Source organism: Danio aesculapii, chromosome 5, assembly GCF_903798145.1.
Source record: "Danio aesculapii chromosome 5, fDanAes4.1, whole genome shotgun sequence".
Classification (NCBI taxonomy): domain Eukaryota; kingdom Metazoa; phylum Chordata; class Actinopteri; order Cypriniformes; family Danionidae; genus Danio; species Danio aesculapii.
In genome coordinates, this window is record NC_079439.1 from 37,659,341 (window position 1) to 37,686,495 (window position 27,155).

The 27,155-nt window shown below is 35.4% G+C and overlaps 1 protein-coding gene across 1 annotated transcript in view; it reads right to left on the bottom strand.

Annotated features, from left to right (window-relative positions):
* efnb1 (ephrin-B1) overlaps positions 1-27,155 on the bottom strand; it is a 58,283-nt gene that overhangs the window by 5,593 nt on the left and 25,535 nt on the right. The window contains exons 2-4 of the mRNA XM_056458100.1: positions 21,901-22,178; positions 2,332-2,424; positions 1,860-2,006 (exon numbers count right to left, since the gene is read on the bottom strand). Coding sequence (XP_056314075.1) covers positions 1,860-2,006; positions 2,332-2,424; positions 21,901-22,178 — 518 coding nt within the window. The remainder of the gene's footprint in view (positions 1-1,859; positions 2,007-2,331; positions 2,425-21,900; positions 22,179-27,155) is intronic.

Consider the following 27,155-nt stretch of genomic DNA (forward strand, 5'->3'; position numbering starts at 1 on the left):
TCAAAAAAATGTAGGATAGAACTATCTGAGCCCAGAGCTCTACATGCTGTATATACAGATTAATGAAAGTATGTTAGTAATGTGTTTGCTACTTTTGAATGTTTTGTGTTATTAGTTAAGTAAATTCACTGTCCATTGAGATAAAGATTGCAATAAAGGCTAAGAGTACTAACATCAAATATTTTATTAAGGCAAAAACAGACTTTGAACCTTTAAAATATTTAATAACAAAACGAACAGTAAGACTATAAAAAAAATCCCCAAACCAAATTAAATCTTTGAGCTTTATACATTGAATAAATTGCTTCACATGGCCTTGACAAATGTGTAAATTGTTAACCAAAAGAGAAAAAAACCTTAGACAGTGGCTGCATCTCCTCAACAATAAAGCAATAACCATTTTTTTTAGTTCCTGGTAAAACTGATGTCAATCATTTGTTGTTTAGCTGGAGGTGGGTTCAGGTGTAGAGCTTCACATCCAGTTTTGTTTGTTTTAATGTCGTTTTTCTAACAGTTGTCAAGAGTTTTACCTACACATACTCTACACTTAACAACAATCCACTTCTTTTCTTTGATGAGTTCAAATAACAAGAATCCATTGCAAAATTGTAAGTATTCAGCCTGCCAATGTTTCTGTTTCTGACTGTCTGCAGTGATGATGGCCAATTCACGAATGAATAAACGTTTTAACCGATCTTCTAAGTCAACCGGTTGAACCAGTAAATTAAATTGAACGGAGTTGTCGTGAAACGGTCTGTGTCTTCAGTAAGTACTAACATACCAGATACCCCCTCTCACTCGAAATAAAACAATATCCTGAGTTATTCAGTTACTAGAACCGTACACTGACTCATCTACTGTGAAAGAAAAGAGACCTGATGATGATGTTGAGTGCGAGCCGACTGTCTGTTCACATATATTCTACAATATATTTATTCTACAATATATTTAGTAAAATCAAATTAAACAAGTTAAAAAGTAACTCTCGTTAAATTTTTTTTTAAAGTAACTTAAATAATATTGTTTATTTTTAAAAGTAATACGTTACTTTACTCGTTACTTAAGAAAAGTAATATTATTACGTAACGCGCGTTACTTATCATGAATTACCCTCAACACTGGCAATCAGTATTAGCTTTAGCTAAGTGTGAACTCTTGAATTGAGGAATTGTACAATACGAGCACCCTTATGAAATTTAACCATGATTTTACTACAAATAAATCATTAACGTCTTAAAATCATGGTCACTACACTTTGATTTGGTTTTGATACTGTAATAAAAGGTATGAATTTCCATTTCATACCAACATCTTATGCAAGCATGTCTGAATGATATCAGGTGAATCCGAACCTAGCATAATTATACACATCAGTCAGCTGGTCATTGACATAACCCACCAGCTAGCCGATTTTGAGAAGATGTAATAGCGGTTCATGTCTTGAGTGTAATGTGTCCTCTGAGAGGAAGAATCTGACCTCAGGAATCTTAAGCGCTGTGATCACTGCAGAGATACAGTTTGAGTCCTCTGTTCTCTCTTAATGATTCTGTCTCCATGTTTCTCTCTTTCTTTCTCTCCTAATGAAGTTTAGACCTCCCGTAGGTTAATGGCTGCTAGGACGTGATAAAGACATGCTACATTAACTCCTGTCTCTCTCTCTCTCTCTAACACACACGCGGCTGCCTGAGGGAGGCAGTAGTTCTGCATTGCTGCAGTTCATCTGTTGGGTTTCCCAGTGACATTTACTGTGGCAGATCCCAGATCAGTTTGCCCTCTGAACATCCCATGTCAGTAATAGGAAAACACCATCATGATCCCAAACCAGCTGGCGTAAACACAGATGATTTGTGTTTCCTCACCTTTGCCGGGCATTTTAGATCCGTTCCCGTCCACTTCTCTCTCTCTGCCTCGGTCGATCTTACGAGAAGGGCTGGTTGTGGGGTCCTTGATCTCATTGTCATAGTGTTCCGGGAGGTCTGGTAAATCTGGATCTGGTGCATTTGGATCTGAAACATACGATCGCATTCATAACAAATTAGGAATGAGAACATTCAAGGAAATCAGTTTCAGCACAGCATATGTTTGAATGCATTTGTTTACATTCGGGTGTCAGGATCCTGCTTATGAGATGGCTTTTATGACTTAAACTATGTACGCTCTGTGTGTGTGAATGTGAAGTTATGAGGTAATGCTAACTTAGATAATGTTTAACTTAAATCTAATTGGTGGTTAGTGAGTCAGTTGACTTAATCGTGCACCAAATGGGGCTTAAATGACTTTACCTTTGGACATGCTGAAGATAAAGAAGGTGTGTGTGTGTGTGTGACTCACCTTGGCCCACTTTCATGATGATCTTCATGGATCTCGTGCTACAAACCCCACCTTCTCTGTTTTCCAACCCTTCCTGTGTTCCATTAGACGTTGCTGAAGAGAGAGGGGAAAAAACAGAGGGGTTTTGTGATTGTCAGGGCGAATTAGGTTTAGATTTATACCACTTTTGATTGGACTTCTTGCTGCAAACCAAAGCAGGAAAAGGAAACCCTAATTTACCTCTATAAATCAGACAAGCAAACACACGTATACACACTCACACACAGTCCTTTGGCAAAAGAAATGCTCATTCTGCCCTTAAATCACACATTGCAACCTAATATTACCTTAGAAACATCCAAAAACAAACTAACGTTTGTGTGTGTGTCTCAGAATATGGACAAGATGAAAAAAAGCTCCAGTGTATTCTCCTATTACTAGTGCCTATGATAGTAATCTGATCCCATGGGAATGCACAAACACACACACACTCACACACAGCAATGCAGTAAGAAAATCCATGTGTATGAATTTTCTCCTTCTCTTGCGTAGGCCCAAAAGCCTCAACATTTCCTTCAGAATGATCCCTGTGAGTTTGAGTGATGGGAGCCATAGACAGGCCTAAAATATGCCACGGTGTATTTAGAGCCATGTAGCATCTCTGCTATGTGTTTGAGAGAGAGATAAGCGTGAGAAAGTGAGTTTGCTCTGGCTGGGACACACACACACACACACACACACTCATAAATAGAAAATGCACCAACACACGCTCCCATTATGTAGTTAAATAAACCGATATTGTCACAGCAGGTGATCCACCTTCATTCAATTTAACCCCCAATTACACCCGCTCAAGCTCGCGCACGTACGCGCATACACATTATTAGCTTCCATTAGTTTGTGCTCATTAAGAGGTGTGAGTGAGAAGTGCTGAGAGTGCATGTGTGTATGTGTAAGCACTAATGAGCAACTATAGACCAGGTAAGATAAGGAAAAATGCTTATTCACTAAAACACACTTTCACAGCTATTGCACAGGGTATGGTGATTTCTCAGTGGATTTGACACATTAAAAAGTAGTAAGTTCGTCCTAAAGTGTCAAATGTTACTACAATTCCGAACAAACCAACTGATTGTTTTAATTTGGAAATGTTACCTGTTTTCTTGTTCATTTAAATCAAGGCATTTTGGACTAATATTGTTAGTGGTGTAAACTATGAATAATTGAGTACGTTTACATTGACACCAATAATCTGATTTTAATAATTGCAATTAAGACAATACTTTGATTTAGATGTAAACTAAGATTTTTGATTACCTTATTCTGACTAAAGTCATAATCGAGTTAAACAGAAATGGAATTAAAACATGTGGAGTGTGCCGATTTTAGTGGCATTATTAAAGTGCAGTACAGACATATAAACTCTGCAATCAAACTATTACCATCATGTAGGATTTTCGCCACATTTGCGACAGGATCGTCTATAGACACATGGCTACTTGACGCTATTCTCAGGACCTACCGAGTCAGTGAAGGACCACAGACACCTGCATCATGAAATGCGGAGGTTTTTTTTTCCCTATACAGCGTGCGGTATCAAATTCCATTAAAACAACACTCTACCAGGAGTTGATTCTCACATCCAATATCTCGTTTGTCATGGGGGGCATGCATGAAATGTTCCAGAATGAAAGTGAAAGTGCCGTTAACTGCAGTTAAAGTCAATAAACTCAAAGTGAATCACCTGAAATTACATGAAACTCCAGAGGAGATGTGGATATTGTAGTGACGTAAACGTAGTAATTGTCATGTACTTGTTCAGCTAAGCATGCTAAAGCTTGAGCAACGAATCATGTGAAACAGTTTGTCATCATAGGATGCTATTAGGTGAAAGTAAAGCTAATTAAATTAGTTAAATTAGGTCTCCAGAGCATGCGTAAAATAGTGATGTCTAATGTGAAACATCGCAATGATCATTCGATGTCTCATGTGTGGAACATCACGATTGACGATGGCATCATTGTCGTAGGCGGCGGTGAATTAATTATTTATGAATAATTAATAAATTCACAAATTAATAATTTGTAGCCTACCGTTTCAACTACCTGACCCACAAGGTCTTTGTTTTACCCATCATAAATAAATAAAGATAAGTTACACACAAATTGCCACCTGTCAATCACTTTTTCTGCAGGACCCAGGCATGAATAGGCAGAGTGATCTGTTTCATTATAATGGCGTCGACAAACTTGGTTGGTAAAAAAGGTGCACAACCAGCCGGAACCAACCAACAGTATCTGATATTTTCGCTAAAATTACTAAGTACAAGCATGAAAGCGAAAGATTGAAGAAGTGTACTGATGCTGTTTACCTGATAGATTCAAAAGACTGAAGAGTTGTTAGATAGAGACAAGGTTAATTAAATATCACGTTTAACAACTACAATGAGACGCGATTCAGTGGTGCGTCCTTGATAAACTGTCGGACGTGCACTGCTCTCTGGGGTTTTGTGCTTAAAGCACCTGCTGACTGCATGGAGCTTAAATGCCATTAAATACCAGCTAAAATGCCATTTTAAAACTAAAACGTATTAGTGTGAACGGGTTGCTGCTGCGATGGGGGCGGGGCAGAGGATCGTGATGTCTATCGGCCATCAGCAAATGACGATGGCATCGTCTATCGACTAAACCCTAATCAGAAGGACTCTCATAAACAGTTTTTTTTTAACAAACAAACCTTCAAAATATATTTTAGGAATAGTTCATAAAATTAAGTCAGCATTTAAGGTGTTGTTCATACAACATTTTTTGTTGCATCGACTTCCGTATACCCATAGCAATGTGAGAGAGCCCAAATGCAAACTTATGAGAGGAAATTGTTCATTTTTCTGTTCTGTGAAAAGTTCAAGTTTGGTGAACTCTAACCTGTATATCACGTGTGACCAACATTAGATCTATGTTGCAACATTGTGGCCTTGTAGCAGAATTAAACGCATAACTTCTAGGAAGAAATTGAATAATTGTAGACCTAAAGAATCTGGACTTTAAACTTTAAAAGTGGTCTCTTAATATTTAGCTGTATAGAAACAAGCGACACGGTGGCTCAGTGGTTAGCACTGTCATCTCACCGCAAGAAGGTCACTGGTTTGAGTCCTGGCTGGGCTAGTTGGCATTTCTATGTGGAGTTTGCATGTTCTCCCCGTGTTTGCGCAAGGACATGTGGCATAAGTGAATTCGGTAAATAAAAATTTGTCGTAGTGTAGGAGTGTGTGTGTGTGTGTGTGTGTGTGTTTTTCACAGTTTTGGGTTGCGGCTGGATGGGCATCCACTGTGTAAAACATATGCTGGAATAGTTGGTGGTTCATTCCGCTGTGGCGACCCCTGATAAATAAGGGATTAAGCCGAAGGAAAATGACTGAATGTATAGAAACAATGTGGCATTAATTATATGGAGCAAACACACTATAAATCACTTAAATGACAGCATTCATACAAATCTGTAATTTGCTTCCAGATAATTTATTTCCCTCTCTGTTATTATGATTTATTTTTATATAATTTTAGCCCTGCAAATACCGATTTTCCTTTCCATTTCAACATGACCATCACTTGAAGACCAGCTCCTGTTCTTTTAGTCTAGTTATCATCCCGTTTGACCAGTATTGGCGTTCTATAACTTTCTAATGTCAGTATGGATCGGAGCTCAGAAAGAGCCTCCAGTGAGGGAGAAAGGCCAGGGCACCGTGCTTGTGAATGGCCCTTTGTGGGCGTGTATGGGGGAGGGGTGATGTGTGTGGTTGCTAGGAGCTGCTATGATGTCATGCAGATTGAGATGTATGGCAGCAGGCAAAGTGCCAGTCTCCTTACGGTAGCGCCATGCCAACCTGTCACCGTGCCAACCAACGAATAACATCACACGGTGCTGCTCTACACACACACACACAAAACTCACTCACTCCAGGCTAAAACACAACACACATTCCAGACTGGCAGGGTAATCCCACCCTGTGTACTGTTCGCAATGGGATGGATTTGCTATGAAGCATTTCTGTGGCCACATTCTGTTGTCACTACATCACTGCTGGATTTTAAACCGTCAGAACATTTTGGTCTTAATAGTTTCCTGCCTATGTGTACAAAAAAAACGAAGAAATTGCTGCATGGATGGAATTAGACACTTCATTTTTAGTCAGGCTCGTGTCGAGAGAACAAAGCAGGTATTTTTAAATAAAGAATATACCATAAACACAAGCGCGCAAATCCCCAATGACCACGCTGGGAGATTAACGTGATTTAGATTTAACACAAGGTGTAAACACACATTAAAAAATGTGAAGGGGCTGGGGATTTACCATCTGTCTCTAAGTGTGTTTGTGTGTGTGTGTGTGAGAGAGAGAGAGAGCGAGAGAGAGAGACAAAGAATGAAATATTCAGTCTTGTCACAATAAATATAGTGTTGCCCCAGTTAGTATCTCTTATTGACTGACGTACTGTATAGTGTGGGTGTGCTGTGTGTGTGTGTGTTTGTTTGCAGCTTTCTGCTCATTCTTCTGCCACCATGGAGGACCTCATGAGCGTATAAAAACAATATTAATACAATATTTTGGGCACTGTTTGCTCATTTCCTTGTCTTGCAATGAGTGACGCACCAATGTATCCAGCAGGATTATTTAATGGCTCATTTTAGGTCGTTTTTGTCATTTATTTTGATAGTTTTTTTGTGTGTGAGGCTATTTAATGGTAATAAATAATACTATACGAATTAAATATTTTACAAGTTATGAATTGAAAGGGATGAATGAGACCAATATCAGGACAAAACAAAACATAAGGAAAGAGATGTGCAATAATGATACTCCATCAGAAAGAAGTTTCGTAACTTATAAATAATTGCTATGTTGTTCCATTGTTATGAGCATTCCTCTTCAATATTAACAACAACAACAACAACAACAACAACAATAATAATAATAACAATTAATGTTAGTAGTAGTATTATTACTATTCTGAATTTGTATGTTTGTTTATTAATAATAACTGGAATATTTTATTATTATTAAATATATTATTATTGTTACTATGGAGTTTTATTTTTTATTAATTAATAAGAAGGAAAAGAAGAATATATTGTTAAATATATTATTATTATTATTATTATTACTGTGAATTTGTATTTTTTGATAATAATGAATATTTTATTAATAAATATATTATTATTATTATTATTATTATTATTATTATTATTATTACAATGAATTAGTATTTTAGTTTATAAATAATAACTGGATTATTTTATTATTATTATTAAATATATTATTATTGTTACTATGGAGTTTTATTTTTATTAATTGACTAATAATAAGAGGAAAAAGAAGAATATATTATTATTGTTATACATTCATTCATTCGTTTTCTTTTCGGTTTAGTCCCTTTATTAATCAGGGGTCGCCACAGCGGAATGAACCACCAACTTATCCAGCACATGTTTTACGCAGCGGATGCCCATCTAGCTGCAACCCAGTACTGAGAAACACCCATTCACTCTCATTCAAACACATACACTATGGACAATTTAGCTCACCCAATTGACCTATAGCACGTCTTTGGACTTGTGCGGGAAACCGGAGGAAACCCATGCGAACACTGAGAGAACATGCAAACTCCACATAGAAATGCCAACTGACCCAACCAAGGCTCGAACCAGCGACCCTCATGCTGTGAGGCAATAGCGCTACCCACTGCGCCTCTACACCACCTATTATTGTAATTATTTTCTGAATAACAGAAGATTTGGAAAACTGTATCAAACTCATTATTCTCCATAAATGGAATATTGTAACTACAGAGAACTGAAGAATAGCTCCGTTTCAAAGCGAGCGTTGAATATTCAGCTTCACGTCTCCGGTTTTGGCACCATATTTTCAAGTATGACCATCCAGCTGTTAAATCCACACGACAGGCCCTGATTGAGCTGAAGTTCTCCCATCACGAGGATCCAAACCTCAATGAACGGTGCACTTCAAATGTTCACAACCACAGCTGACTCAGGCTTTCAAAACGAATATTTGTGAGCTGTAACATTTCACGTTTCAGTCGGCAGAGCCCAGCGCTTTCCCCCCTCGAGTCTCTGACTGATGAGTAACCGAATCAAAGAGCAGAAGGAAAAGATGCTTCGCTGAGTGAGTTAGCCACGCTATAGCCAACCGCTCTGGACTCAGCCTTCAGGGAAAACGTAACAAAAAAAATGGAAAGATCTGAAAAACAGCTTTTGGACAATGTACGCTCTAATATAGATGAAGTGTTTTCAGCCTTTTAGTGGATGAGCATGTGTGTTTTTCTCTGAGATTTGGGTCAGTGTTCATTCTAATGCAGTCGACATAACAGAGAGAGCCAGTGACGGGTCACTCAAACACACACACACACACACACACACACACACACACACACACACACATGTACACAACTCATCAGATCAGACACAGCTAGATTAGATCTTCCAAAAGCTCATCCAATCAGATCACAGCACTGGTCCAGCAGTCGCAGAACAGCTGACCTTTAAATCCGCAGGACGAGCGGCTCAATGGGAGTATGGGTGTGTGTGTGTGTGTTGTAGACATAAATTTAAATGCAATAACCATCCAACCCTTAGCAACTACAGTACCTTGTGCCTCTTTATCCACATACACATATGGAAGAACTCAAAAGACACAACACAAAAAACTCAACAATGTCAGATTCTGTGTGTGTGTGTGTGTGTGTGTGTGTGTGTGTGTGTGTGTGTGTGTGTGTGTGTGTGTGTTTTAGGGGTCATTGTTTGTTATCTTCAACAAAGCTCATATTGTTCTAGTAGAAAATCCTTTAAAATGAAGCAACACAACCATGAGGTTTGACGAAGGGAGGAATGAAACAAGAGGAGACTCGGCCTGCTGTTCCTCTCTCTCTCTCTCTCTCTCTCTCTCTCTCTCTCTCTCTCTCTCTGCATGGATCACTGGACTGATGGAATTCAACACTTCTATCATGTAACCACTCACTCCTTTCTTTCTTTCGGTTTGTTTCTTTTTTTATTGTGTCCTGTTTGTTTTCTGTTTGATTGATTCCTCCTTTCTGTCTCTGTTTATTTCTTCCCTTCTTCCCTTTCATTACGATTCTTGCTTACTGTCTGTTTACACTTTCCATTGCTTCATTCTTTGTTTTTTCCTTCTAGTTTTTTATTTGCTTTCTTGACTTCGTTTTTTTTTCACTTCTTCACTTTTTCCTCTTTATTATCATTCCTTTCTATCCCTTCATATCTATTCATTTCTTATCCAGTTTTATTCCTGCTTACTTCTATATACCTATTTGTTTTTTTCTTTTCTTTCTTGTGTGTCGGTTTCCTTAACGATCATTTTTTTTGTTGTTGTTTGTTTGTTTGTTTGTTTGTTTGTTTGTTTGTTTGTTTGTTTCTTTCTTTCTTTCTTTCTTTCTTTCTTTCTTTCTTTCTTTCTTTACAGATTATTTATTATTTTCTTTCTTTCTTTACTAATTACTTTATTTTTCTTTCTTTCTTTCTTTCTTTCTTTCTTTCTTTCTTTCTTTCTTTCTTTCTTTCTTTCTTCTTTCTTTCCTGAATATTTCTTTCTTTATTTACTGATTATTTTCTTTTCTTTTTTCTTTCTTTACAGTAGGGCTGAGCAATATTGCAAAAGAATTATCACGATATCATGTTTCATATAATTCAATATCGATAGTTCTTGAATATTTTTAACAATAAATTTAGAAATATTAGGATGTTTTTCATTTATTCAACCTTTATTTTAATTTACCAACATTACTAAGGCAAATAGGTTTAATTGTCAAAAACAAAAACATTTAAACAAAATATCTGATCTCTTTATAAAAAAAATAGTGATAAAAAACTCTTAAACTTGATAAATAAAATGTTACAAAGTGTGTGCAATGGTAAAGGTAGATCAACATCTATAAAGTGTCAATAATAAAGATACAGTAAACCTCAAACTCTGAAAACAACACGAATTATGATAATCAAATCTGAGCTTTCAAGTTAATGAACCAACCATCATTATTTAAATACATACTGCAACATTACAAACAGTGAAGTTGGATGACTACATTAGCTAGTGGCTGGGATGCACAAGAAAAGAAACCAAAAAGCCACTCTGGTGACATTCTTACATCCTTTTTATTTACAGTCTCCTCACTGCTGCTATACTGCACTCATTTTTGTGTGTGTTGTTATTCTGACAAGCGCAAGCGTGTGATTTCCTTCTATAGAGTCTATCGTAACTACTGTAGGCGACCATCAAGTGTTTTCTCAAAGGGTGAAGCAGATTGATTGGTTCTACTTACATGAATTGCAGTGTGCTTGTGGCATTCAGAAAAGTTCATATGTTTTTCCACTAGATTTACCTGGAAAATGTGCTAGCATCACGTGTGCGCCACTTGCACACATGTGTGTGTCGTTCCCATGTGCGTGTCGTGCAAGTCGTGCGCCTCTATCGGAAATGACAAATTTACACCCTAAACTTATTGGCACTGCTTCCAAGGCGTGCGCTCAGCAGCCACATTTTAATAAAACTATAGCGCTTCATACTAAAACTTTTTTTATTATCGATATTGACAATAGATTTTATTGATATAGATTTTATCGCCCAGCTCTACTTTAGAGATTATTTTCTATTTTCTTTCTTGAATTATTTCTTTACTGATTACTTTATTTTTCTTTCTTTCTTCTTTTCTTTACTGATTATTTTATTTTTCTTTATTTATTTGCTAATTACTTTATTTTTTCTATCCTGAAAATTTTATTTTTCTTTCTTTAATCTTTCTTTCTTTTTCTTCTGTCTCGTTTGTTTTGCTAGCAGATTTTCTTCCTTCTTTCTCTCTTTATTTCTCTCTTTCTTTCCTAAATACTGCCACCCATTCACTCAAATTACCTGTAAGTGAAGAAAATGACCAGCACATTCTGTTACTGTTTCTAGATGCCTATCTGTGTTCTCGCAAATTAGACCATTTCAAAACAACAGCGCAGACCATTATGCCTATTATATTCGGACCATATTAAAAGCATTTCTAGGTAAAGCATTTTGGGATTAATGGAGCAGAGGGGAAAGCTGTGTGCGTCCATCCGTCTGTGTGTGTGTTTTCTCAATAATCCAGAACTCAACACGTACTGAAGCATGTTTCATTCAGGTCCTGACCTTGAAGACCTGTTTGCCCTTGTCATATTTTGAACCTGTGCGTAGCAAGTAGAGAACCAAGACTGTTCACAATGGGAAATTGGGAATGTAATTAAGCGTCAATTTGTCTCTGTTCTGATCTTGCTCACATGGATCTAAAAAACACACACGTATACATACACACAGACAAACACTCATTACGTGCATTAGCTCCATGAGTAGTGTGACCCATCATGCATCACTGACCTTCATTGCCCACTGGGATATTTGCATGGGCATCGCTACAGCAACTGCATCCATACACTTACATCATAAGACAGACTGTCATCACACACACACATACACGCACAGCAGAAATCTTTCTCGCTTTGGTGCACCTGGTGCTCGACGTCCCATAAGACAAAGAAAGATGAACTCTCTGTCTGCTTTCTTCCTCAGTCTCTTTCCTTCTGCCTCAAAGGACAGGAAAAAAAAAGTTGTTTAGCTGACTATGTCTTTTTGTACTAGTACTTGCCAAAGAGGTCAGATTTACCACAAAGCCAAAAGTGAATATTCAGCCAATATTTGTCTGCAATTCTCCACAGATTTAAATGTGTTACTCTTGTGTATGAAGTCTTCAGAATGGATGTTTACAGTAATGATTACTATAATTTTCAAAAACGGTTCATTTCTCTTAGCTGACTTCACATTTGCGCGTCGACAATGCCTATTCAGAGTGGAGCAAACAGGCCCTCTCAGTCACGGTGAGGTAACAGAGAGGAAGGAAGATAGATACTATTGTTCTAAACAGCAGAATAACTAATGATAAGAGTCAAATGTGAGAAACTCTGCCAATTGCTCTTTGAGCTATTCCTGACTGCGTGCAGCACCAGCCAGTCTGCATATCCTTCACAAGATCCCAGTGTTAAAAATGGAGCCAATTCTAGTAAAAAAAAAGGAGAGAGTAGAAAATCTGAAACCAAAACCACATTATTAATATCAGTTAATAATCCTTTAAATAAATGAAAGCATTGTTGTTGTTTGCTTTTTACATTTTATTTATTTATTTGTATTATTATTATTTTCATATTCTGACATAAATTGAAGAGTCACTTAACTCCACAACTAATATGAATATATCTTGTTTAAATTTTTTTTACAAACTAATACCATTAAACATTAAAGGGTTAGTTGACCCAAAAATTAAAAATGTCATTCCAATGCCCTTCATTCATTCATCAACCTTCGTTCATCTTTGCTAGTTCAGTGGTTCAATCGGAATATTATTAAGCTACAAGAATACTTTTGTGCACATATAAAACAAAGCAAAATCATTAAAATATATTCCACAGTTTCTTCTGCTCAGTGTCAGTATATTGTGCATGATCATGAGCACTGTGCAGTGATGTACAGGTGAAGTCAGAATTATTAGCCCCCCTGTTTATTTTTTTCCCCTAATTTCTGTTTAATGAAGAAGATTTTTTTTCAACACATTTCTAAACATAATAGTTTTAATAACTCATTTCTAATAACTGATTTATTTTATCTTTGCCATGATGACAGTAAATAATATTTAACTATTTTTCTAAACACTTCTATACAGCTTAAATGACATTTAAAGGATTAACTAGGTTAATTGGCAGGTTAGGGTAATTAGGCAAGTTATTTTATAACGATAATTTGTACTGTAAACTATTGAAAAATATTTAGCTTAAAGGGGCTACTAATTTTGACCTTAAATGGTTTTAAAAAATGTAAAACTTATTTTATTCTAGCCAAAATAAAACAAATAAGACTTTCTCCAGAAAAAAAAATATCAGACATACTGTGAAAATGTCCTTGCTCTGTTAAACATCATTTGGGAAATATTGAAAAAAGAAAAAAAAATTCAAAGGGGGCTAATAATTCCGACTTCAACTGTATATCCCGATGCTAGTGCACTACTTCTTGTGTTTAAAACAAAGCACAGGTGCATTAGAGGTATGATATGCCATATACTGACACTGAAGAGAAGGAACTGTAGAATAAAGTCATCATTCCGTTTAATGTCTGTGCAGAAGTATTCTTATAGCTTGATAATATTCTGATTGACCCATTAAGACATATGGTCTGTTTTGAAGATGCTTTTTGATATTTTTAGTTATCTAGTTATTTTTCTTTTTGGTATTAGTCAGGAACCTTGCTGTCTGTGGAGAATAAAGGAGCTCTCAAATTCCTCAGAAATATGTTACATGTTATTTGTTAATACTAGTCATAAAACTGACATAACAAACTAACAAAAAATTGCTGCAGTTCTGATACAAGTTTTATTTATGGAGAAAATTAATAAACACTGGGTGTTTGGGTGTTCTGTGTTTGTCTGTGGTAATTAGTCTACTGAAATGTGTATATTGTATACAAAGTATAAAGCTGATCGCTCAGTTCTTGTTACGTGACTATACGTGAATATCAGAACATTGGAGCCTTACCTGAATCTGACAGCACGCGCACACACACAAACACACAGTAGCCTATTTATTTGTTTTGTCATAGGTCTGTTCTAGAGGCAATTTGTTACATCTTTACTAGGTGATTTTTGTTTTATTATTTGCCTTAAGTCTGTTTTAGAGACATATTACAGGTCTTTGATTATAAGACTATTGATTATAAGGCCAGTATGAGACTCTTACGGTATGATTACCTTGGATAAAAATATCACGGTACTGTAATTACTTCTCTAATATATATTCTTTTTAAATGTCTGGGTGAAAAACGACAACTTTTATTCACATTGAACACAGTATATTTTATTTTAAGAAACATTTAAAATATTTTTGGAACAGTAGCTTTAGATGTGGAGGGTCCTTTTCTGCTGGAGATACTGTTGCCCTAACTTACTAAATAAATTAGTTGTACAAACATGTAAAACCCCCACCCAAAAAATAAACTTGTATATACCGTAGGAACGGTATAACAGCAAATGTTGGCAGCTTTTAAAACCTTGACTTTTCCAAACCGCAGTAAACCTTGAATATGGTTATCGTCCCATAGGCATGGGCCGATATAAGATTCTGACAGTACGAAAACCTTGGGTAAAAATATCACGTTTCACGGTATTGTGATTACTGCTCTAAAATATATTCTTTTTAAATGTCTGGGTAAAAAACTCAATCTTTTTCCCCCTTTGAAAACAATATATTTTATTTTTTGAAAAATTTATAAGATTTTGGAGCAGTAAACATGCCAAGTGAACATGTCAAATGAATCATAACTTCTGCTGTCTTCATTTGTTTCAAAAACACAGATTTCTTTACAACTTAAAATGGCATCTTTGGATATTTTGTCTGCTGGAGATACTGTAAATAAAAAACTTTGCTCATACCTATTACGGTATTACAGAAAATTTTGGCAGTTTTAAAACCTTAACTTTTCCAAACCGGGGTATACCTTGAAAACGGTCATCGTCCCATGCCTAGTCCCATGCCTATCTTTGATAAAGATCTAATTATTTTCCTTTGGAAATATGTTTCAGATTCACACTGTAAAATGCATGTGTGTGAGAAAATTGTAATTAAAATTGTTGAAGAAAAGCGTGATAGGTCTCTTTTGTCCATATCGCACAACCCTAATTACAATACTCTTTATTTACAAAATACATTTACAATAAACGTTATACTTTTATGCTTCTGCTTGCATCAGCAGTATAAACATTTCAGAGAGCCGGAGATATCAGGCTGGCTGCATATTGGATTGCTATTCAATAGTCATTTGCAATAGGAGCCAAATTCTTCTCGCATTACAAAGCGCCTAAAACCAACCATTTGCTCCTGGTTTTTGTGCATGTTAAAAGGGTAGTTTAAATCAGGCATCTGACACACACATATACACACACAGCTCGATGTGATATTTGACCTCTCTCACCCCAGAGCGACCACAGCGAAATGAAGCCACTCATTTTCATACTTCAGCTGTGGCCTGAGAGACAGTTATGGTGAGAGGTTACACACACACATACACGCACATACACAATCATCATTCTGGCGCAGCGGTTTGGTCAGAATTACTTCAAAGCTGGACTGTCTGAAATCAGAATCATATGTTGCTGACACAGCCTTAACTCAAAAATACACACAGAACCGAACACATACTCGCTCACACAGAAACGCACAATCGACACAGTCACACGGAAGAGAAGCTGACCCGAAACAACCCTTCATTTAGCCCTTTTTAACTCCCTTAATCCTGAAAACATTGCATAAACCATTAGAGACACACACTCCTTCTCATCTGGTCATTACGTACATTTCATGCAGTGATGATCGCAAAATCTTGTGACTCCTTGCCATTTTTTTCTCTTTCCATGCCTCGCTTTTTTCTCTTTCCATCATTTTAAGCACTCCCTTGACTTTTATGACGATACCGTTTCCATTGTCATGCTTTTCAAATCAACTTCTCAAACATATGCGCGTACTGTACACACACACATCCTTTTTGATAATTTGATATCTGTCAGAAAGATTTGTTTACGGAGGTTAGATTTTGACGAATGAGTAATGGTTGACCAAACTGGTTTCTAAATCAATAATAAAGAAAGATCTCTGTCAAAGTAAATATCACAGTCACTTCACTGAAATGCAAAAATCTTTCAGGAACGTCAATCATGAGAGCTCAAGTCTCAAGTCTCAATCAACAGGTTTTGAATTGAAACAATAACCCGGTATCTATTTCAAACCTGTACAGCTTCTCGAATTCATCAGTCTCTTTCTGGAAGACATACTTGAGTTAAATCAGGCCATAAAAGACGGTGAATTCTCAGAAACTCACTTCACAATTACAAACAGACACACACGCTGACCGAGAACAGACTTGCTGACCCAAGTCCAGACAATGAAAAATACCCAAACATGCATAGCTTAACGCATGAGTGACAGCATTTTCAAAAGAACTGCATATAATGGCATAAATGAATTTGATTAAAAAAGAACTCATAAAATAAGAAATATTTCTCCTTGGAATAAAAATACAGTTCTTTACAATTTAATTATAGGGATGCTACGATCGATCGGCCGGAAATCGTTATCGGCTGATAATCACATTTCATGACTCAATCGGTGCTCGCCAATTACAAGTGTTTGTTTATGAGTTTATAAGCAGAGGAAGAGGTGACGAGAGTGAGTGAACAAGAGAACAGATTGAGAGAGGTGCAGTGATGTTCTAAGCATTACATTAGCTAGGTTAACTTCTTATGCATCAATTATGCGCTCCAAACGTTTTCAGACATGTTTAATTCTTCTTCCATCATTTGCAATGTTTCTAAATTCCATTGTTAATCATTTTTTAGCAATTTTTAAAATCTGTTTCATCAATTATTTTCTGTAAATCTGCTTCTGACCATGACAAGTCCACACTAAATGGTTATAATTGACGTTTTTAAGGGATTATATGCTGCATCCTTAAATTATTCTCTTAGGTAAGGAGAAAACTCCACTTAAGTATCATACTTGGAGGGAAAATTAGCTTTTTTGCATTATAAAGCTTGAAGTATCAATACTCGTTATCTGCTGATCACCATGACAAGGAATCGGTACTTGCTATCAGCTGTAAAAATCCTAATTGGAGCATCCTTACTTTTGTTTTTAATATATATTTGCTGTGGAATCAATCCAATTTATTCATGCTCTAAGAGAATTCTAAGATTATTATTAATTTAACCTATTTAATTTACTACGGTAAGATTAGTGTACATGATGCACTCTCAAAACAAAAATAGTTATGAATACTATTTATGATACAAACAAACAATTTTACAAACGATATAAACAATTTAAAGGTACAATAGGTGATTGTTTTCAGAAACTATTTTTAATATTTATTTTTAATTTACAGAAAGTATTTTCACATACTGAAAGCAATCATTAAATTAAGTGGTCCAAATGTATTTACATGTATTTAAATATTCTGTTGAAGATTGTTGAAAGTTCGCCCAATAAAAACTTTTGATCTGAACATTACGATATGCTATCCTACCTACCTATCAAAATATGTAAATTCAAACCTGTTCGCACAGAAAGAATTACGTCATTGGAGTGTTCACAGACCTGGTTTCCGTAGACAGAGAATAGCTGACAAACATCAACAACTTACTTTCTTTTTTAAAGTTTTGTATTGTAGGGCTGCACAATACATCGTTTCAGTATCGATATCGCAATGTGATCCTTCGCAGTAATCACATCACAGGATATGCAATGTTGAGTTTGTATTATAATTATAATCATTTGCATGTTTTGATGCCTGTGATTATATAATCAGCTTTAAAGCATTGAGGCATAAGAAATTGTACCATTTGTGACTTTAACAATGATTACATTTATTGAATTATTTTTATGATTCAGTGACTGTACTTGAATACCATCTTGTATTTATAGATTGTTATGCATGAAAATACTCACAACACATATAAATACAGAAATGCATTGCAAATAGCACAAACCACGTCGAAAATGTGTTGGGGAACTCCAAAAGTTTATAGATAGTTAATTAGATTTTATGAAGATGCACTCCCACTGTAGAATCATCGCAATCGATCTAACATTATAAATTCTTTCCAAATAGAGATATTAAGTCATCTAGTAAAAAATTGAATCATATCGCAATATGTATTACAAAATGAAAAAATATCGCAATGCTAGAATATTGTGCAACCCTATTGTATTGTAATTACTACTGTATTATAAAGTTTTCTCCCTGGTGAATGTTACATGATATTGTAGAGATGTTCTCTAATGCACGTTCATGCGATCAGGAAGCATGGCTTTGAGTGCTATCTGGCTAACGTTAGCATTTTAATCTTCAAGTTTATTTTAATCTTCAAGTATATTTTACCTCGATGACTCAGCTTTTTCTTTTTCATGTTTTAAGCATTACCTCACTATTCGACCTTAAGCATCAACAGATTTGGTAGATGCGTGATTAAGCATATTTTATTTAAAAAATGCCAGTGGGGTACAGGAAATTAAATGAATGCAGCATTCTCTGAAAACATCTTATAAAACGGGTTGCCACCCTCTTGCTTGTTTTTATCTTCTTTAAAGAAATATACTTAATAGGAAAACTTGAGTAAAGATTCACAAACAGCATAGTGTGTCTGGAGTGCTACTTCGACAGGGTAAAGTTAACATGTATCGCTCGGAGGCTGAGACGGAAAGACGTGAGTGCAGAGACCCGGCTTGGTTCAAAGAGCCTCTGCAGACAGACTGGAGACGATCTGACAAATAGTTACACGGATAAAGGAAAGAAATGAGGAGATTTCAGTGGCTGGATTGGCCTCTGGAGCCAGTGCACTGAACCTTCTGTAGGGGAATTATATAATCTTCATACTGACTAGAGTATATTGAGGGACGTGTGCAGTCACGGTCAATGAAATGAATGAAAACTATAACATTTCCTGAAAGATGGCGTGAATTAACATGTAAATGGCTGGAGAGCATTAAAAATGCTCAACAGGATCTTCCTAAAATAGATTTAAGGAGTCGTTTTAGGGGTACAACGCGGGTGGCATGACAATATGGTGAGTGTTGAGCTCTGCGGGAAAAGGAAACATACTTAGCATCACAGAAATCAACATACTGAGGCTACAGGAACGGCACAAAGGTTTGGAGAAAGAAACTTGATACCAAGCCGAAAGAGGCAAGTATAAAGATGGGGAAAAAAAGCAGATTCCCATGGATGGATAAAAAACACCTGGAGTGACACACTCAAAGCACTGGTGAAGTCTACAGCACGATCCGAACAAGCTACATGCTAACTATTCATTAGCAAACCACACAGCATTTGATTCACAATGAGTGCTAACAGAAATAACGCAAGTGTAATAATTAAAACACACCATAAACTTTAACCACAAGTAATACAGCCGCACTGTGAGAAAGACAGACATCCCAGGGTGTTTTTTTTTTCCACTTGGGAAACTTCGGCCCCTAATTAATTCAATGTGCATTTCTCCAGCTTGTATGTGTTTTATAAAAGATTCTAGTTAGTGGTCAGTTCAGATGTCTAGAGACATCTTGCTTGCATTTAACACACAATGGTAGTTATATATTAAAAAGCATCTATACTGGTGCCAAACTACAATCAGATCATGGACTTGCTGCATGTAAGCAATGTAAATGTCACATACCAGTGGCACACATTGTAGAAACGCTCCTCAAAAGGCTTTTTCTGAGGAGCGAATGGATGCGTGTGAAACTGTCATGCTCTAAAGTCTCTCGCTGAGTTATTAACTCGGATGACCACTGAAAACAAGATGACCAGACAGCAGAAACCACTGAACCCAGAACACAAACACATTTCAGCAAAATTATTTTAACCAGACTCATCCTGTTTACCAGAGCGAGATAAAGGAACTGGTTGCTAGGGAGTCTCTCTCTCTGTGTGTGTGTGTATGTGTGTGTGTGTGTGTGTGTGTCTGTGTGTGTGTTTGATTGGATCTAATAGCAGTCCTGCTGCTCGTTGGGTGTGTAGTTGTGGTGATGGGTCAGTAGAGGTGAAGTGGATTATGGGACATGTCTGGGCATCATGGCCAAGAGACCAAAAACTCAGTGAGGCAAGACAACCAATGAGACATCCCATCCTTGGGGAAAGAGTTAAAAAAAGAAAGCGGGGTAAATGGGGTGGGTATGCTGAGCTTTAGTATAAAGGAGTGTGTCACATTTACCATGCTCCTTCCTGCTGTTTTCATCTTGTATGCTTAGGGTTTAGCATGTATTCATGCTGCTGAATGTGTAAGAAATCTTTAATTCTGAATGAATGATTAATCAGCGCTTCAGGACTGAACTGTCGTGCTGTTTTGTTGCTTGAAAGTCATCCTTCACTGAGAGCTCTATCAAAGAGATCTTAACTGTACCATTTTGACTATGTTAACATGATAGCGCTGCACTAATTTGTGTTTTTGAAGTTTAGTGTACAGGCGCCAACATCATCAAAACCATTCACTTGTATATGAATCTGTGAAAACAACCAATAAAGCTGCATTATGCATGCCAGGTCAGTAGTTGGCAATGTGTAATGTCTGTAATAAAATAAATAATGCGATTATGTCTGCAATAAATAAATAAATAGAATAGACAAGTATTTTTGCATATGACAGATTAAACATTCTACAAATTTTACAACCTAAACAATTTACGTTTTTAAAATCTAATTTATTACCGTTTTCAGCAAGAAATTAAGTAGGAAAATATTTATTTTAGGCGTACACTGTCAAAAATGCTGGATTTCACACAATTCCTTCATGTTGTCCCAACACAAATCGAATAAGTTAACTTCGTTGTTTTTACAAGTTTAAGTGGATTGAACATAATAGAATTAAATTGTCCCCGGAAAAAAAAAAAGAATTTTGATTCAACTCATTTTTAGTTGTTTGAACTAGCAGCAAAAGTCATTTTTTGAGTTATTTAAGTTGGACCAATTTTTCTAACTGTATTTTTTAGTAAATTTAGTTTTTAAGTTATTTTAGATACTTGTACACTGTAAAAAAGTGATTAGTTACTTAAAGCGAGAAAACCAATGGCCTTAAAAGCAACAAGTTGACTTCACAAAGATAATATAAGTAAACCTATTGTAACTTGGAACTGTTATGTTGACTTAATTTTATAATTATGCTAATTGTACTCACTTTTTAAAGTCAACTAGTCCCTTTTTACAGTGTCAGACTGTTTTAGCATGTATTTGGTGCTTCATTAAGTTTATAATATCTACAGTTTTAGCCTGTATTGAATTTAGAAGATACGCTGGCGTCTGGAAGAGCAGATTTATTATAGTTACTGTATGTCATTTTGCTAGAGAAAATCAGACAGAAAATCTGAAAAAATATATATAATTGAGGGGTATTGAAAAAAAAGTGATTAGTTTATTTTTATTTTTTTTTAAAAATGAGTACAATCTTCATAATTATAAAAATTAAGTCAACTTAACAGTTCCAAGTTACAATGGGTTTACTACATTATTTTTGTAAAGTCAACTTGTTGCTTTTAAGGCAATTAGTTTACTTGCTTTAAGTAACTAATCACTTTTTACAGTGTATGTGGTATTGCAGCAGTTTTCTAAAGGGTTGTGTTTCGAGACCCCAAAATGATTTTGTTTTGTAATAAAAAAGACAAAACATCAAAAAATAAAAGAAAAGAAAAGAAATAACTTTCAAATTAAAATACAATACAAAACATCGTTTTTACTTAGCAGTAGACTTTTTGTACCTCAGGAACCCCTAAAAGGTAGCGTTAACAATACATCTGGCTTCAGGTATTAAAATGCACATTGTCAATAGGCTTGCCCCTAAATGTAATATTTTTACTAATATTTTTGATAGCAAAGACAAAATTTACTCTCTTTATGAATCGCTGTAAATCCATTCCCAATAATATAACTAGGTTAGACATAAAAAAAAGTCTGTGGTTACTTACAGGTGATGTAATAGTTTGTGAAGCGTTTAAATTCAAGTCCCATGTAGTTTGGACTGAACTCCTGGAACTTGATGGTGAATTTGATGTCTTTCTCTGGTTTGTTGCAGTTCACCAGAACATTGGGGTCCAGTATGGTGCTGCAGGACTCGGCCTGCTCTTTCTTCACCAGGTAGAGTTTATAAAACTCATACGGCCTCCCCATGTCCCCTTTGGGGCAGATAATGTCCAGTTTGTCACCAATCTCCGGATAAATCACTAAGCCCTTCCCAGACACAAACCTGCAACACAAAGCATACAAAGTTAGAACTAATATCAAGCACATTTGGACATATGCCAATATTCAGTATCCTCGATATATTGTAATAACAAAAAGGGTCAATATTGATATCTTGAACACTTCGAAATAGTATGAATAATTATTTAAAAGGTTTAGAATATTCAGATTGTTGTACTAGTGTTTATCACAGCACCAACTGGGCAAATACCTAATAGGCAATTTAATTATAAACATTAATATATTTATATTTGGCCTACAACATTGAAAATGTTACTGTACAGAAAGGCTAGATCAGTTACTTTAACTAAATTCAATGTGATGACAAGTACAAAAGCATGTATTAATCTTCGCTAATGTTAATTTCTTAGTTAATGCCAAACAACACAAAATATTTTGCTGGGAAATGATTAATTGCGATTAATGACATCCAAAATGAAAGTTTGTTTTGACATAATATATCTTATCTATATGTAATACACACTAGGGCTGGACAATTATTCGAAATCGGCATTCAGAAGCTATAATTAATCAAATTTTTCATTACAAAACTATACAAAACTATTTTGTTACAAAGATATTTAAATGCTTAAATAATTTGTATCATATACACACAGCTGAAGTCAGAATTATTAGCACCCTTTGAATTTTTTTTTCCTTTTTAAATATTTCCCAAATGATGATTAACAGAGCAAGGAAATTTTCACAGTATGTCTGATAATATTTTTTCTTCTGGAGAAAGTCTTTTTTGTTTTATTTCAGCTAGAATAAAGCGGTTTTTAATTTTTTTTTTTAAACATTTTAAGGTCAAAATTATTAGCCCCTTTTAGCTATTTTTTTTTAACTCTACAGACCAAACCATCATTATACAATAACTTGCCTAATTACCCTAACCTGCCTTGTTAGCCTAATTAACCTAGTTAAGCCTTTAAATGTCACTTTAAGCTGTATCGAAGTGTCTTAAAAAAATATTATTTACTGTCATCATGTCAAAGATATAATAAATCGGTTATTAAAACTATTGTGTTTAAAAATATGTAGAAAAAAATCTTCTTTCCATTAAACAAATATTGGGGAAAAAATAAACAGGGGGACTATTCATTCTGACTTCAACTGTATATTGTATATCTAAATATAAATAAACATTTTCTCAGAAGTATGCATGTCTGTGTGTACTCATATACACTTAATAAATACACACAGTTACACACACACACACACATATATATATATATATATATATATATATATATATATATATATATATATATATATATATATATATATATATATATATATATATATATATATATACAGACACTTAAATTATGTCAAAACAAACTTTTATTTTGGATGTGAATAATCGCAATTAATTGTTGCCCACTACTAAAGAAAAAACACAACTACATATAGCATATAACTACAATAAGACTATTTCTCACTGTTGATTTTAATGCATTAACTAACATTTACTAACAAGACTTTGTAAAGTGCAAATATAATATGGCAAAATGTTAATTTATCATCCTTTTGCAACTTTGCGCATGTATATACAATAAAAGCAATGTAATGTTTGGCTATCATACCTGTTAGAGTAATCTATATTGCACCTTAGGTCAATATAGTGACAATACCGTATTATACAGTGATAAAAGCTTACAAGAAAAATTGATACCAGCAGAAGCCTAAACGCATTTATACAATCCTCTCAGAAACAGACTCTCAGTAGAGTCTGCATCTCTCTGGACCTCACGATTGTGAGAGGAAAATCTTGGGTTCAAATAGCCCTCCGCACTGCCAAGATCCTCCACAAAATGCTCCGGAGGGACTATCACCATTCCTTTTTTCCTTTTAATAACATATTTCAAAATATAAAACAATTCCAAATTTTAAAGCAACAGCAGAACAGAGTCAGAAATGGTCCTGGATAGAGATGGAGCTGAATCTGCACAGTGCGATTTATTGAACAGGGAAGCCTCATGCTTCGTTTATTAGAGTTGATAATTTATTGTTCATAGTGCTGATCAACATTCAGGGAATATATGATTCATTCTCACCAACTCAGGCTTGCATGAGTGTGAGTGCATCAATATGTGTCTGTAAGGGGAGATGATTGCAACATAGTAGCGTTTTACTGCAAACCGCACACAAATACACACCAGAAAAATGCAAATACACACACACACACACACAGACATGCCCTAAAACTATATACACATATGGACAGACAAAAACAAACGCAGAAATCCCCTAAAACTACAAACAACACATGTACAGACACAAAAACACACACTCGCTCTAATCAAAAGGATGTGCATATAACAAGGCTCGTCGATGCGACTAAAATCTTATATCACACATTGATATATATTATCTCATATGTAGAAATACAAAATAAATATTAATTAAAATAAAATAATTTTCAAAAACTAATGATGGCAGGTATAATTGCAACATTAAAAATTGCTAAATAAAATGCAAAATGTAAACATTGTACTTTTAAGGTTTCAGTAAGCAATATTACGCTCAAATTAATATATCATCTCATATCCTAATAACGATAGTATTATTTCTGTCATTTCAATCAATTAATAGTTTGTTGATCACAAGTAAAAGACTATTTCATTTTTACTTTTTAAAAGGCTTTTCAAATCCTAATACAGTCATAGGCCTCAAAAACAAATGCAACTGATAAATTATAATCCAGACTCAACATTGCATGTGATATGTGTGTGATGTGATGTGACTATTGCAAATGATCACATTGTGATATCAATGCTGAAACAATATATTGAACTGATATTCTGCTATTGAACTGTTATCTTCTGGTCGACGCTACAGAGCACTGCGCACCAGAACAGCCCGACACAGAAACAGTTTCTTCCCTCAGGCAATCCATCTCATGAACACTTGATGATAGTAATTGTGGAACCAACATCACTTGCTATACACTTTTATACACATATACACTTATTTAACAACACACTTTACATGCCAATTTGCACATAACAGCTGCACATATAACGTTGTATATAGTAATAAACATGTACATACACTTGTCAATCTGTATATTTGCATTCACTACTTCCTTCTATTTTAAAAATATATATATTTATTATCTGTTTTTAGTCCTGTCTCAGGAATTCTGTTGCACTGTAGCAGCTCTGTCACCTGGCAATAAAGCTCTTTCTGATTCTGATATTGTGCAGCCCTAGAAACGATAGACTTTTTATGTTGTCTATATGATATATATCATCATATTGCAAAGCCGTAGTGCATATATACTGAATAACAGATACACAGAACCTTTAAATAAAAAACTCGTAAGGCGAGTTCATGAGGACTTGTGTTTTCCTGATATATGGCCCTGATCAAACTCCAATAATGTCTCAGTGTAATGTAATTCAGCTGGTTATTTCTGCTCACATGCGCACGCTCTTCGCTCCTCGCTTCAGGCTGTTCGCTGGTTTAACACACATAAGAGCACACAAGACATCTTCACAGACGGATTAACAACAAAAAGCTTTTACTGGGGCACAGGCTTCCGTCTACTTCACAGAACGGGCTGTATGTGCGCTCACATGCCTGAGTCTGTGTCTGAGGTGTGTACAGGATTGTGAAATCCAATTATGACTGAGTGATTACGGCCATTGAGAAGCACAATTATGTTCTCAATGAGAAGACAGCAGACAATGGGAACAGACAGACTCGTGTAAACAAGAATATAAACACACAGGCTGAGTTATGATAGCTTACATGTCTCTTATTGAAACAGAGAAGAAAGGATATGCATCGGTGGCTAAAAAAACGTAAATGAATGACAAAAGACTGAACTGTCGACTCAGGAATGGTTATTTTTATTTAGCAAGGATTATGTATGTAGAATATTTATTGGCTACAATAATATTTTAATTGTTGTTGTTTCTTTTAATTATTATTTTATTGAACAGTTTAGATGTTGAACTATATACAACAAAGCATGTGATCCAACCAACAGAAAGGTCAAATATAATAAAAACAATGTAATAATGCAATAATAGGTACACAATCAGGATTAAAACATATCTGATACAGCCAATCTATTATTTAAAAGAGACAATTGTACAGTTTTCTTACTGGTGCCATTTATTTTGGCTGTGGTATTACCAAACTAATAATGTCTAGTAGGTAGAGTTTCTAAGAAAGATCAACTGGAGTAGATGGATCAAGCCATAGTGTTTAGGATCGTTATTTTTTGTTGTTGTTTTGATGATGTGCTGTTAGTATGCTATTCACTTGGCAAAAATAAATAAATAAATAAATAAATATTGAGATTACAAAGTTATTTTTTGTTCTTCGTTTGAGGGCAAAACATGTTATCGAATAGACGGTATACTGAAAGAGTGATGGTATACAGTTTCAGAACCCTCCAATGTTTAGAATTTTATCAGAAATGTTCTCATCTAGTGAGTGAAACTTTCCGTAAGCGATGGTACAAGTGCCAATACATTTTTACCAGCTCTGCTACTCGACCCTCCAGCGTATTCATGTTGCTAATTTGGTGTTGTTGTAGTGGATGTTTTTCTTCAATATAACTATGAACTTGGCGAATACAAAGCACGTCAAACAAGATGGAGTAACAAAACACACCCACCGATTGCGTAATCGTCACGTACCAATGGTAGCTCGAAGGTGTTTTGAAACAAAAAGTTAAGTTACCAAAAAGTTCGCTTTTGTGGGCTGTTTGTGGGCACAACTTTGTTGTGACCAGATTTGGTTTGAAATTACATCATTTCAGTTCTTTTTTTTATTTTGTTTTGAAGTAAGCTGTGGCCATAGATTTTTACATTAGATGTCGCCTACCCTGTTGTTGTGTATTGGAAGGAATGCGTCAATAGAACCACCATTTTAGTACAGGGAAGCACTCCTTTGAAATGAATGTGGGACCAAGGTACAGTGGAGGACTGGCCATCCAGAGCCAGAGATATGTACACATATATGC